This window comes from Manihot esculenta, chromosome 15 (assembly GCF_001659605.2).
Source record: "Manihot esculenta cultivar AM560-2 chromosome 15, M.esculenta_v8, whole genome shotgun sequence".
Lineage (NCBI taxonomy): Eukaryota > Viridiplantae > Streptophyta > Magnoliopsida > Malpighiales > Euphorbiaceae > Manihot > Manihot esculenta.
In genome coordinates, this window is record NC_035175.2 from 4,721,873 (window position 1) to 4,736,353 (window position 14,481).

At 46.4% G+C, this 14,481-nt stretch overlaps 1 protein-coding gene across 1 annotated transcript; it reads right to left on the minus strand.

Moving 5' to 3' along the window:
* Nucleotides 1-139: 139 nt before the first annotated feature.
* Nucleotides 140-2,087, minus strand: LOC110600840 (desmethyl-deoxy-podophyllotoxin synthase). Its single transcript, XM_021737733.2, has 2 exons — nucleotides 980-2,087; nucleotides 140-898 (listed from the first exon to the last, which is right to left on the minus strand). The coding sequence occupies exons 1-2, from the start codon at nucleotides 1,880-1,882 to the stop codon at nucleotides 278-280; spliced, it is 1,524 nt and encodes a 507-aa protein (XP_021593425.1). The 5' UTR covers nucleotides 1,883-2,087; the 3' UTR covers nucleotides 140-277.
* Between the last annotated feature and the right edge of the window lie 12,394 nt (nucleotides 2,088-14,481).

Consider the following 14,481-nt stretch of genomic DNA (forward strand, 5'->3'; position numbering starts at 1 on the left):
ATGAAATAATAATAATAAAAATAATAAACACACCACTGTTGTTGCATAACCTGGATTGCGTCGATTTTGTTATAATTTCTGCTGAAAGAGAAAAACAGAAAAACAAAGGAGAGGAAAAAGAGTAACGAAGAACAACTTCTTAAAGATAATACTTCTCTCTTGCACTTATCATATCAGAAATCATATTTCTTCTGTTTATTTTATTTCTTCTACAGGTACATCCCTTGCGTAGTTTGTTAAATTTATATGAAATAGATGTTGTAGCTTCTTCCTGACATTATTCAACAGAAAAAGGATGATAAGGTATTGGGATTAAATACAACTTCTCTTTCTTGCTTATTGTCAAGCCAAAGGCCTCGGTCATGTCAAGATCTTCAGGCTTCAATCCACTGGGAAGTTTCCAATCAAAGTGGTATAACAATTGTGCAAGTGGCAACTCAACATTGGCAAGAGCCATTGATATTCCAGGACACATCCTCCTTCCTGAACCAAAAGGGAGATACTCAAAATCCATCCCCTTGTAATCAATTGAACTGTTAAGAAATCTCTCTGGACGGAACCTCTCGGCTTGGACCCAATATTTTGGATCTCGACCAATTGCCCATGCGTTAATGACAACTTTCGTCTTGGCAGGTATATTATATCCATTAATCTCACAACTTGTGCGACATTCTCTTGGAATAAGAGATAAAGGAGGGTGTAGTCTCAAGGTCTCTTTGATTACAGATTTCAAAAATTTCAGCTCATGTATTCCTGTTTCATCTACAGTTCCTTTCCGATTAAATACTTGTCTTACTTCAGCCTGTGCCTCCTCCATCAGCTTTGGATTCTTCAACAGTTCTGTCATTGCCCACTCTATTGTTGTTGAAGATGTCTCACTCCCAGCAGTGAATACATCCTGCTATACATTCGACACTTTAGTATCAAGTATATGCTTATTAATGTTGACATTTGGGAAAAAGAAAGAAAAATTACTGACCAGGATAATTGCTTTAAGACCTGCATCAGAGAGAGGAACTTCAAGACTTCCCTGTTCTTGAAGCTTTAAAAGAACATGAATAAGATCTTCTTCTACTTCACCACCGTTCACTTGAGAGGCTGTGGCCTCGCTTTTGTGCTCCTGAACGATATTCTCAATTATCCTATCAATTTGTCGATGTAGCTTCTCAAGTTTTGGCCTTAATCCACTCATCAGTTCAAGCACTTTGATTGAAGGGTACATTTCAGCAATAGCAAAACCTGAGGACAGACTTAAAGATTGTTGCATGGTTGCAATGAATTCTTCCTGATCTCTGCACTTTTTCCCGACTGCAGCTCGCGATATTATGCTAAGCGTGAGGAGGAAAAGTTTCTCAGAAAGATTGATAGGAGAGTTGCCTGTCAGTGAAATTGTTTTGATGAGATTAGAAACCTCCTCTTCCCTGATGGACCGGAAGGATTGGACGCGCTTTGGGCTGAGAAGTTCCACTGTGCAAATTTTTCGAAGTTGTCTCCAATAGGTACCGTAGGGAGAAAACGCAACATCGACACAATCATAAAATAAGATGGAGGACCCAATAAGGAGAGGCCTTTGAGCGAAGACAATATCATGGGTTTTCAAGACCTCTTCAGCAACTTCTGCAGAGGAAACAACAATAGTGGAAACTTCACCTAGTTGCAGGTGCATCAGGGATCCATGTTTTTGGGCCAAATCTGCAAGCTTGTGATGGGGGAGTGAGCCCAGAAGACTGTGAACGTTTCCGATAAAAGGCAATTTCCAAGGCCCCGGAGGGAGCTTAAGGGTTGAGTTCTTGTTGGCTTTGGATTTCACTAGTATGTTTAGCATGACGAGGAAGAGAAGGAAAGCACAGATGGCAGAAATGATGGGAAATGGGAACTCCATTGTTGGGGATATGCAGTAAACTTATGTACTGTATCAAATATATAATTATACCAGGGAAAAAAAAAGCGCAAAATGATGGAGCAATAAGCTGCAGGAGGTCCTGACAAGATCGTCGAGGCAACGGCGACGTATATTAATTTATATTATTTTATTTTAGCATCATTGAGCCTGAAATAAATAATCTTAAAAGATAACATAACATGTTAACGGAAATATTTTATTTTTTGTCAAGTAGGGGATTGCACATGCCATGTATCATCTTTTATCACTAACAATTTTTTTGTCCTCTTGTCCTTCTCTTTCCGTCTCTCTCTCTCATGCACAGATACTTTTTTCTATCTCAAAACTTGTTATAAAAATTTGAAGACTTTCTAATAATAAAATTAAAATTATCTTTTCATTTTTAATTATTTTTGATGATCTGAGATCCAATGGAATGGGGTTTTTTCAGGGTTTTGTGTTACAGAATAAGGCTTAAAACTTTCTGAGGAGGGGACTCCTCTTTTATACATTGTCTTGCTTGCTGGTGACGTGTAAAGGTCTCTCCAGGATTGGGCCACGCGTCTCTGCCATACAGATTCGGGTGTACTAGGGTATCAGCTGCCTGTTACATGCGTAACGGCCTCTGATTCTCCTCACGCGTACGTTCGAGCGGATCTGCCAGGCTGTCTGGCGAGTACTGTTCTGGACCCCGGGCTGGGCCGAGAGTTGGGCTGGACGCTGGGCCTGAGAGGGGTCTGCTGGTCAGGGAGCAGGCTGGACTGAGTGAGGAAGCATGGTCGAGCCCGGCCCGGAAGCTGGAATGAGCCAGGCTTGTTGAGGGTATCAAGTACGTGGGCCTCTGTGTCATGGGCCCTTGGCTGTGGTTAAGCCCCTGTTCTGGGGTGAAGAAATCCAGCGGTCATCAATTGCCCCTTCACCTTCTCGGGAGTTATTGCTTCAACTGCCGAGGGGGTGAATATCAAGAACCATCATGGCCGCGCCTGTTCGTGTCCAGGTGTCTTTATAATACTCTTTCATTTTTTTATCTTTGCGCAGTTTCTGAATCCTATCTGCTCTTTCCTCTTTCGGACTTTTCTTTATTCTCCGCGTTCTCGGTTATTTTGCTTTCCTGTCATTGTTGTCTGGACATGTCTTTTCTTTCCTTTCTCATGAACATCTTTTAAGGATTCTGACAGCATTAATTGAGAATTCGGCTCTACCTTGTCCTGCAAAACATAAACTTTTGGATATATATATTAACCTCACCTCTTTACCATTCCCAGGCACTTTGTTGGAACAGAGAGATTTTCTTGTTTTATCTGTGAAGGATCCATCTGGTGCTTTCTTCAATCGGGTGAAGGCGAGCTTGATATTACATTGCTGTGTTGCCCCAGGAATTTGTTTTAATCTTACTTTTATCATCTCGACGGAAAATTGTGCTAACTTATCTCTGTTTTGGGACTCTTTCGTAGTACCTGAGACGAAGATGAGTCAATTCAAAATTTCGGAGGAGTGGATGTTACCTCTAAGGAGTTTGAATGTTGCTTTGGAGATCCGTCTGGTAGGGCGGTCGATGGGTGGGACCATTTGGCAAGTTGCTGAAATTATTTTGCCCAGATCTTCTGGCCGACCTCCCCCGTTGCTGCCTTCTTTTGATGGAAGGGGCTCAAGTGCTCGGCTTGTTGTTTTCTTTGATGTGAAGCACCAGTATTATTAGTCTCTTTGATGTGAAGTACCAGTATTATGCGAGACTGGGATCTGCTACACTCAGTCAAGCTTCTGCTGGTACCTTCACACGTTAGCCCGGCGATCCTCCTGAGGTCGTAATCTGAAGCCCGTGTTTTTTTATGCGTGATATACACACAACATATGCCACGTGAGTTTGTCACGCGTATCACACTTGGGCAACCGAATGCCGACCTACAGAGGATCCATGGGAAACGCTTATGAGGATTAACTTCTTGGCTTTCTGCAGCTCTTTCTGCCAAACTCTCATATCGAGCTGCGAGAGTTTCTCCGAACCGAAGACCGAAGTAGTAGGATAGGTGATAACGATGTAATTGTTGATGATGATGTATGTGGTTATGTAAATCCTTTAAGGATAGTCTTTCGTCCCGTAGTGTAGGCCTTTGTAACGTGCTGTAATGTGCTCTTCTTCTTTTAATGAAGTTCTCGTTTTCGTTCATACTTGAGTTGTTCTTTCTCTACCATGGATGGAGTACTGAAACTGCTTTTCTTCGTAGCTTTAACTGAAATTTGTTTTTTCCGAGCTAAACTAACTGTACTCGTGAGCCGGACTTCGGATCCATTTAGCCAACTGGGCTTTCATATTTCCAAACTGGGTTGTCTGACCGATCTATGAGCTCGGTCTCTACTTAGATGAATTGAGCTTTGAGTCTCCTTCATCCGGGCTCTCAGGTGCATTGTCCGAGCTAGACTAGCCGACCTGAGGGCTCTGTCTTTCGCTTAGTGAAATGAGCTCTGGGTTTCCTTTAGCTGGCCGGGCTCTCAGGTCATGTTGTCCGAGCTGGACTATTCCGACCTATGAGCTCGGCTTCTGATGAGTTGAACTCTAAGCTCTCAGCTCAGTATAGATCCGAGGTACCCTTGTTTTAACGAGTCAAATCTTATATATTCTATGTGATGAGTAGGTCTAACCTTTATCATGCTTTCATCTGCTTGCATCTTTGAGTTTTTCTTTCCATTTCCTTGATACTTGCCATGGATGTGGTGAAGTGATGAATCTTGTGGGTTAAGTTGTCTTGGCTGGAGATCAGGTCTGAACAAGTTGGGCTTGCCTGGGCCTTTAAGTGATGGGCTATCATTGTGGACCTGGCCCTTGATAGATGTAGACAAGCCCAGCGATCATCCTTTTGCCCCTTTATCTTCTCTCCGGTTATTACTTAACCGTTGAGAGGGTAAACTTCGAGAGCAATTAATGATCGCGCCGCTCCAAGACAAAACTGTTCAGATCAACGTTCCGTCTCATCATTGCCTTTCATTTCGAAATCCTTCTGTCTTCCAAAGAAATTAGCTCTCTTCTGCTCTCTGTCTTCCTGCGACTCCTTTTGCGTATTTCACCTTATTGTGTTCTCAGGTACGCTCCCTTGTTCTTCAATGGCAAGTTCAAAGCTTCCTGATGTTGTTAACCTTGAGTCACGTATTTTGTCTTCCAATATAACTGATCACATCTCCCGGAGGCTTTTAGATACTCCGTTGTATTTTATTCGAGCACCTCGTCCAAATGAGAGGATAGTTCTTCCCTACCCTCCCCCTCCTGGTTTAGTGGATCCCCAAGAGGGTCGTAGCATAGTGTTTTTCCTAAAGCAGAGAGAATTTGGTCTACCGTTTCCTTTTTCCCCTTTCTTTATTGAGGTCTTCGAATACTTCGGGGTAACTCCTCGGATGTTATCCCCAAACTCTATTTTATTCATGTCCTGTTTCGAGTCTATCTGTCTGGGTTGGGGTTTCGCACCTACGGCCTGTTTGTTTGCCACTTTTTTCCGCCTGGTTAGGGCGAAGCAAAACTTCTATTACTTTTCCCCCCGTAATGGGCTATCTCTTCTTACGGGCTACAAGGATTCAATAAAGGGATGGGTAGAGAATTTCCTTGTGGCGGAGCTGAAACTGGGGTCCTGCCGATCATGGGATGTGGACCTAAGTTGGGGGGAGATCTTTCCGGGCTGTAACGATCTGCCCGAATTGAGTCTTATTGAGCAGGTCGGGTTGTTTCGACTGACTTCCCTTGAGAGGAAGTATGACGTCGAAAAGTGTATGTTCGCTGCCAATCTTAGGGATATCCGTGATATGGGTATAGTGTTTTGTCCAGTTATTCTGTTTCTTCTTTTCTTATAATATCAGAAGATATGCTGACTCTTTATAACTTCTTATTTTTTGCAGCTTCTGAGGTAAAAATGGATGGCATCAAATTCCCCAAGAACTTTGCCCTGTCTCGGGAAAATATGCATGCAATTTTTGACGCCTTTGGGGACGGGCGTTCAGTAGTTGAGATTGCTGCAGAGCTGGCTCAGGCCACTTCCTCCAAGAAGGTCAGCCATCCTCCTGTCAAGGCTGCTTCTCGATCTTCCAAGCCGGGCTCCCGCAGCTCCAAGTCAGCTCGGCCATCTAATCGTGATGGGTCGAGCTCAACTTCGACGCCTGCGGAAGGATCCAGGGAGACTTCCTTAGCTATTGTGGAGCAGGCCCAAGCTACTGGACAGGTGGGGCAAGATGTTGCCCATTCTGCTGAGGAGGTGTTAGGGGGAAAGTCTCAGTCCCCTGTTGAAGACAAAGGGACCTCTGGGACTGGGATGGAGATCATCCTCCTAGAGGATCAAAGCCCAGAGGTTTCTGTTGAAGGTGCCCCTGCCCCTGTGAGAACTGAGCCTGAGGGCACTCCAAAAACTGGGGAGAAACGTTCAACCCCTTCTGGAGCGTCTGCCCCTTCTCCTGCCCGGAAGAAACCCAGAACTGCTGCCAGGCCTTCTCCACCTCTTCCTCCTATTGGGAAAGGGAAGGGCGTTTCTGCTGTCCCTTCGTCAACCCCTACTGTCGACATTCTAGATCCGTCAGCTATTACCTCTGAATCTCCGGCCAGTGCCGTTGCCGCACTTCTCAGGAAGCAAATGTTCAGCGGAACAACAGAGGCTTCGGATCCTCGCCTTCTGGCTCTGACTGGCCATCTGGCCAGTTCGACTAAAGAGCAAGTGTCCTTCCGGTCTCGCTCTCGTGAGGAGCTCGGATCCACAATTAGAGAAATGCTCCTGATGGTAAGTTATTTTTTCATTTCTCTCTGTGTTTGGTTTATCTCTTTTTCCTAAATGTTGCCTTCTCTTACCAGGTGACAGGTCTTTTTATGGAAGTTGATGCTCGCGACCACTCTCTCCGGGAGTCCGTGGACCGCCAGATCGAAGAGGCGCGACGCGATGAGAACCTGACTGCCACCAGCGACGCAAGAGGTCACCTGGTAGCTGCCCGGGAGCAGATCCAGACTCTCCAGGTGGAGTTACATTCTGCGCGGGAAGCCACTAAAAAGGCTGAAGACAAAGCGGCTGAGGCAGCAGAGCACAGCAAATCCCTGGAATCAGAGCTGTCCCGTACTTGCGGGATTCTCCAGGAGACTGACAAGAGGGCAGCTGAAGTGGAAGCTCGTTGTGTAGAGGTTGTGAAACAGCTGTCCTCTATGACAGCGGCCCTTCAGGAAAGGGATGATGCTGTTGGCCAGAAAGCTGAAGTCCAGCGCCAACATGAGGCCTTAAAGGCTGATTTCGAAAGACTTCAAGCTTACCTGGATGAGGTGAAAGCTCAGAAGGGAGGTGCCCTAGCCCGGGTGGAGGTCCTTGAGCAGGAATTGGGTGCAAGTTCTGTGGAGTTCAACCTTCGCCAACAACAGCTTAAAAATGAAGTCAGGGCTGTGGAGCGTAAATGTTTAGCCCTGCTCGAGGTGGTAAAGTATGCCGAGGGGAAAGCTCAGCTAAATCGTGAACAGTATATAGCGGAGTATCAGGAGTCTGATGAGCTGAAGGTTAAAATTGAACAGGCCTGTGAAGCTCATCTTCAGGACTACAAAGACTCTTCTGAGTTTGAGGAATTTGTAGCTGAGGCCTGTGAAGAACATCTCGATGAGTTTAGAGCTTCTGGTGAGATGAAAAAGGCTATCCTTGATAAGGCCTTCCGTATGTATGCGACTGGCTACAATCGCGGTTTAAGAGAAGCTAGACAGGCTCCTGATATCCCTTTGGCCAAGCTTCGCAAGCGTGAAGTGGACTCAGATGGTGAGTCAGTGCTGTATGGGGAGGATGATTTCCCTATGCCTCGAGGAGATTCCCGGAGGAACCGAGATCGGCCAGCTGAGTCTTGTTCAGAGGGGTCCGAGCTAGGGTCGGGGGAAGATGACCCTGATTCTGAGAAAGAAAGCCTCCACCCTGGGTCAGATGTTGGCCCTACCATTAATGTTGATAGCTCTGGCCCAAAGGACACCGAGCTTCCTTCGGAGAGGGCTGTAAATAGGGGTAATGCCGGCGAGTGTGTCTTTACTGATGTAAGTCCTTTAAGGACTATTTATCCTCCCACCTCGCCGGAGAGATAAATTGTAATAGTCATCTTAATGAAATATCAGTTTCCTCTTTTCCCCTACTATTCTTGTTCTTCATGTATCTTTGAATCCGTACTTTTCATACACACTATGTGCCCTATTCATAAACTCTGAATTGATCTTGAGATGCGAGCTTGGCTCTTATCTAATAATTTGAGAGATTAAATCTCATACCCTTTTATTGGCGACTTGTATGTTTGCTTTTAGCTCTGCCTTCTTGGCTGTGACTTTGTATGTTTGTTCCAGATAAACTGATTTAGGCTTTGATTGTAGCCTTAGTATCCTTTCTAAGGATTTATGAGTCCCTCTGTGGAGGGAAGCTCGGCCTTTCTCTTTGGCCTTTGTATCTTGATCTTTTGAGGATATGAATTTATCCGAGCTGGGAGCTCGGTCTTGGGCTTTCAAGGATATTGGTCCGAGCTGGGAGCTCGACCTTTTCTTCTGTACCTTGAGTTTTTGATATAAGTTTTTCCGAGCTGGGGGCTCGTCTTTGGCACTTCTTTAGCTTTTACGTCTCTTTAGTAAGTCGGAGCCTTAATTTTTCTTGGGAGCTCCGGACCTCTCTGTGTTTGTGAGGTCGGAAATATAGTTTTGTAAGTTGTCCCTTCATAAAGTTGTGGGAAATTTTCATTTTTGGGAGGCCCTTAAGTCCTTCACCAACTATTCTTACCGTCAGGAGGTCTTACGAGATCCTGGCTGTGCCGGGGTGACCTTGGGGCCTCACCGGCTATCCTTTATTTTGTTTTTCTGGGAGTTCTACGGGATCCCGGTCTTCTACCTCCAGGAGGTCTCTATGCCTCAAGGAGGTCTTCTTTTGCCAGGAGATCTTGGGGATCCTGGTCTTCTACCTCCAGGAGGTCTCTATGTCTCAAGGAGGTCTTCTTTTGCCAGGAGATCTTGGGGATCCTGGTCTTCTACCTCCAGGAGGTCTCTATGTCTCAAGGAGGTCTTCTTTTGCCAGGAGATCTTGGGGATCCTGGTCTTGTGTCCGGGAGATCTTGGGGATCCCGGTCTTCTACCTCCAGGAGGTCTCTATGTCTCAAGGAGGTCTTCTTTTGCCAGGAGATCTTGGGGATCCTGGTCTTCTACCTCCAGGAGGTCTCTATGTCTCAAGGAGGTCTTCTTTTGCCAGGAGATCTTGGGGATCCTGGTCTTCTACCTCCAGGAGGTCTCTATGTCTCAAGGAGGTCTTCTTTTGCCAGGAGATCTTGGGGATCCTGGTCTTCTACCTCCAGGAGGTCTCTATGTCTCAAGGAGGTCTTCTTTTGCCAGGAGATCTTGGGGATCCTGGTCTTCTACCTCCAGGAGGTCTCTATGTCTCAAGGAGGTCTTCTTTTGCCAGGAGATCTTGGGGATCCTGGTCTTGTGTCCGGGAGATCTTGGGGATCCCGGTCTTCTACCTCCAGGAGGTCTCTATGTCTCAAGGAGGTCTTCTTTTGCCAGGAGATCTTGGGGATCCTGGTCTTCTACCTCCAGAAGGTCTCTATGTCTCAAGGAGGTCTTCTTTTGCCAGGAGATCTTGGGGATCCTGGTCTTCTACCTCCAGGAGGTCTCTATGTCTCAAGGAGGTCTTCTTTTGCCAGGAGATCTTGGGGATCCTGGTCTTCTACCTCCAGGAGGTCTCTATGTCTCAAGGAGGTCTTCTTTTGCCAGGAGATCTTGGGGATCCTGGTCTTGTGTCCGGGAGATCTTGGGGATCCCGGTCTTCTACCTCCAGGAGGTCTCTATGTCTCAAGGAGGTCTTCTTTTGCCAGGAGATCTTGGGGATCCTGGTCTTCTACCTCCAGGAGGTCTCTATGTCTCAAGGAGGTCTTCTAGTTTTTTTTTTTTTTTTTTTTTTTTTTTTTTTTTTTTTTAGAGAGAAGTAACACTCTTAATGGAGATAACATCATTACGTAAAGAATGGCGTTGTTTTATTTATTTGTGCCTTTCAGAGTACAATATTTTTCTTTACATATATTTCAAGGGAAGTACCTTTTTAAGTGCTGGATGTTCCAGGCGTGGGGCTCGGGGTTTCCTTGCATATCTTCAATTCGGTATACCCCGGGCTTAACCACTTTTGTCACCTTGAATGGACCTTCCCAGGTCGGTGCTAGCTTGCCTGCGGCTGCTCTTTTTCCTGTAGCTTCCAAGTTTCTTAAAGTCAGATCTCCCACTTTGAAGCTTCTTTCTCTGACCTTTTGATTATAATATCTTGCCGCTCGTTGTTGATAAGCAGCAGTTCGGACTTGTGCTTCTTCCCTAACTTCTTCAAGAGCATCCAGGTTGCTTCTTAACTTGTCCCCATTGGTGTCCTCACTGAGAAATTGAACTCGATGAGTGGGGATCTGTAATTCAACTGGAACTACGGCCTCTGTACCGTAAGCGAGTGCGAACGGTATTTCCTTAGTGGGTGCTCTGGGAGTAGTTCGGAGTGCCCATAGGATACTATTGAGTTCTTCTGCCCAGTTTTCCTTTGCACCGTCCAGCCGCTTTTTTAATCCTTGGAGGATTGCTCTGTTAGTGACTTCCGTTTGACCATTGGTCTGAGGATGGGCCACGGAGGAGAACTTATGCCATATGCCCATGTTCGCCGTGAAGGTTTTGAAGGTGCTACAGTCAAATTGTCTGCCGTTGTCTGAGATAAGCACTCTAGGTATGCCAAATCTGCAGATGACATGCCCCCATACAAAATCTATCATTTTTCTGGCTGTGATTGTTGCTATTGCTTCTGCCTCTGGCCATTTCGAGAAGTATTCCACAGCCACTACTACAAATTTCCTTTGCCCCGTAGTCTTGGGGAAAGGTCCCAGGATGTCAATTCCCCATTGTGAGAAAGGCCATGGACTGGATATGCTTGCTTGAGGAGTGGCAGGGGTCCTGATGGCATTAGCAAATCTCTGACATACGTCGCACCTTCGGACAAACTCTTCTGCTTCTTTCTTAACAGTAGGCCAGTAGTATCCTTGCCTGAATATTTTGTTAGCTAATGTCCCTGCTCCCTCGTGAGCCCCACATAGGCCTCTATGTATTTCCTCCATTACCCTTGCAGCTTCTTCCGGACTTACACACCGGAGCCATGGGCTGGACTTCCCCTTTCTGTACAAAGTTCCCCTTATTACTTGGTAATTGGCAGCTCGAGCTGCTATCTTTCTGGCTTCATCTCTATCTTCAGGGAGTTCGCCCTTCTCCAAATATTTCAGATAGGGGCTCATCCAAGTTGGGCTCTGGTCCACCTGCAGTACCGTGTTTGTCTTCTTGAAAGCAGGTGTGCGGATATGCTGTATGTATACTTCGTCAGGGAGCTGCTCTAATTCTTCTTTGGTCAATCGACTAAGCAGGTCTGCCTCCTCATTTTCATCCCGAGGTATTCTTTGAAATCTGACAATAACTCCCCGTTCTGCGAGCTCGGCTTCTATGGCTTTTACTTTATCAAGATAATTTTGCATGATGGGGTCTCTGGCTTGATATACCCCCGTTACCTGGTTGATCACCAGTTGAGAGTCACTATTTACTTCGAGGTCGGTTACCCCTACTTCCGAGGCTACCAACATCCCATTTACCAAGGCCTCGTACTCGGCCATATTGTTAGAAGCCTTGAATTCTAACCGTAAAGCATAACACACTTTGAAACCCTCCGGCCCCTTAAGCATTATCCCTGCGCCACTGCCCTCAGATCCTGATGCTCCGTCTACATATAGCTGCCAGCTAAATTCTTGGGAAAGCTCTCGCTCTCCTTCCTTTCTAGGCATCTCCGAGGATGATTCTTCCTTCTCCTCGTTGAATGAGCATTCTGCTATGAAGTCAGCCAGCGCTTGAGATTTTATTGCTGTCCGAGGTCGGTATTCTAGACAGTAGGGGCTGATTTCCACGGACCATGCTAACATCCGTCCTGAAGTTTCCGGCCTACGTAGGATCTTCTTTAAGGGTTGGTTCGTCATCACAACTCCTTGGTGGCCTTCCAGATAAACTTTGAATTTCCGGACTGCTAACAACAAGGCATAAGCCAATTTTTCAATGTTCGAGTACCTGACCTCAGTGTCTCTAAGTACCTTGCTGACGTAGAAAACAGGTTTCTGCTCTCCTCCTTCTACCCTTACTAGTACCGCGCTGATTGCCTGTTCTGAGGCTGCCAAATATATCAGAAGCTCTTCCCCTTTTATGGGACTGCTGAGCACGTGAGGCGAGCTAAGATATTTCTTAAGTTCCGCGAAAGCTTTTTGGCAGTCTCCCGTCCATTCGAAGTTTGGTACCTTTCTCAACTTTTTGAAGAATGGTAAACACTTTTCTGCTGACTTTGACATAAATCGGTTAAGCGCCACCACTCTCCCGGTTAATCTCTGGACGTCCCTTACGCAGGTCGGCTCTGGCATATTCAATATGGCTTCTACTTTCTCCGGATTAGGCTCAATACCTCTTCCACTCACCATGTATCCCAAGAACTTTCCTCCCCTGATGAAAAAAGCACATTTTGCTGGGTTTAGCTTCATTCTGTATTGATCTAACACCCCAAATATCTCCCTTAGATCTGCTATGTGTTGTTGAAAAGTTGAACTTTTAACCACCATGTCATCCACATACACTTCTACATTCCTGCCAATCTGGTTCTTAAAGATTTTATTCATTAATCGTTGGTAAGTTGCCCCGGCGTTTCTTAATCCGAAAGGCATAGCTTTGTAGCAGTAAGTCCCGTCTTCAGTTATAAATGAGGTTTTCTCCTCATCCGACTTCGCCATTGGGATTTGGTGATAACCAGACATAGCATCCAAAGAAGACATATAATCAAATCCGGCCGTTGAATCGACCATTTTATTAATATCAGGGAGGGGGTAACAATCTTTGGGGCAGGCTTTATTTAGGTCGGTAAAGTCTATGCACATCCTGTATTTGCCATTGGCTTTTTTGACTAACACAGGATTTGCCAACCATTGTGGGTACATTACTTCCCTAATAAAGCCTGCTTCTTCTAACTTCTGCACTTCCTCCCGGGTGGCTTGCTGTTTTTCTCTTCCTACTACTCTCTTCTTTTGCTTCACTGGTCTGGCCTCGGGGAGGACATTCAATCGGTGTGTCATCACTTTGGGGTCAATTCCTGGCATGTCTGAGGGCTTCCATGCGAAGGTCGACGCGTGACCTCGGATCAGAGTCATGACTTCACCTTTTTGTTCTTTGGTGAGGTTGGCGTTAAGACTGAAAACCTTGCTTGCATCTGCTTCTGATAAGGGGAAGGTCTCCAATTCTCCGACTGGCTCTGTCCGGGCTTCTTTTGTTTCATCTCTGACCTCCAGAACTTCCGAGTCGAGTGCTTCTCCAGTTGAGCTCGGTTCTGTTACTGTGGCCAAGTATACCGTCCTTGCTTCTTCCTGGCTGCCCCGAACCATTCCCACTCCTTCTTCCGTTGGAAACTTGAGTGCCAAATACCTGATGCTGGTGACAGCTTCAAAGCTAAACAACGCCGGCCTCCCTAAAATCGCATTGTAACTCAGTGGGAGTTTAACCACCAAAAACACCTCATGATGGGTGCGAGCTCTGGGTGCTTCTCCCAAGGTAAGGGCCAGCTTCACCTTCCCTTCTACAAATACCGGTGCTCCTCCGATCCCTTTGATGGGTGACTGGTCCCGAACCAGCTGTTCCTCCGGGATTCCCATCTGTTGGAAAACCCGATATGGCAATAAATTGACCTTGCTCCCATCATCCACCAGAACCTTCTTCACCCGAAAATTATGAATGACTGCTTCAATAACAAGCGCGTCATCATGGGGCATCTGAATGCCCTGTGCATCTTCTGAAGAGAAAACGATGGCCATGGGTGAGTGTTCAACGATCTGCATGACCTCGCCATTGCTGATCTCTCCTTCCCGGTTTCTCTTCATTCCTCGACGGCTCATCCGTCCTCCAGTTCCTCCAACAATCATATTAATAGTCCCACTAGACCCATCATTCACTGGTCCAGCTCCGGTTCTCCTGGGCATCTGGGCTGCCGGACTGGGCGGAGGCCTCTGCCCCTCCGGTTTCTTCACAAAATTTTTGAGATGCCCCCTTTTTATCAATCTTTCAATCTCCGCGATTAACTGAAAACAGTTATTTGTATCGTGGCCATGTGTCCGGTGGTACTGACAATACTTGTCAGGATTCCTCTGATCTGCTTCCGTCCTCATGGGTGTAGGCCACTGGAGGAACTCCTTATCCTGGACTGCCATGAGCACTTCGGCTCTGGAAGCGTTAAGGGGAGTAGGCTTCTCAGGAACCCAAGGGGGGAGCACTCGTGGTTCATGAGCCCTGGGAGGAGGGGGGGGCCTTTGATCCCTTCTTTCCCAGGCCTGCTTATATGGCTCAGGCCTCTTCCCACGCTTCTTCTCGTGTTTCTCCAGCCTTCCTTCCTCCGGGGCTTTCTCTTTTCCTGCCACCCCTTTGGCAAATCTACTCGTTACTAAGGCGTCATCCTGCCTTATGTACTTTTCCGCCCTCTTCATCAACTCGGCCAGTGAGGTCGGAGGTTTCCTGCTCAAAGAACCAAAGAACTCGGCAGAGGTTGTTCCCTTTT

Excerpts from the sequence above, each read along its gene's own strand:
- LOC110600840 (XM_021737733.2), bottom strand. The coding sequence starts at position 1,882 with ATGGAGTTCCCATTTCCCATCATTTCTGCCATCTGTGCTTTCCTTCTC. Across the intron at positions 899-979 it reads GTCTTAAAGCAATTATCCTG|GATGTATTCACTGCTGGGAG; the intron begins GTCAGTAATTTT and ends AATGTATAGCAG.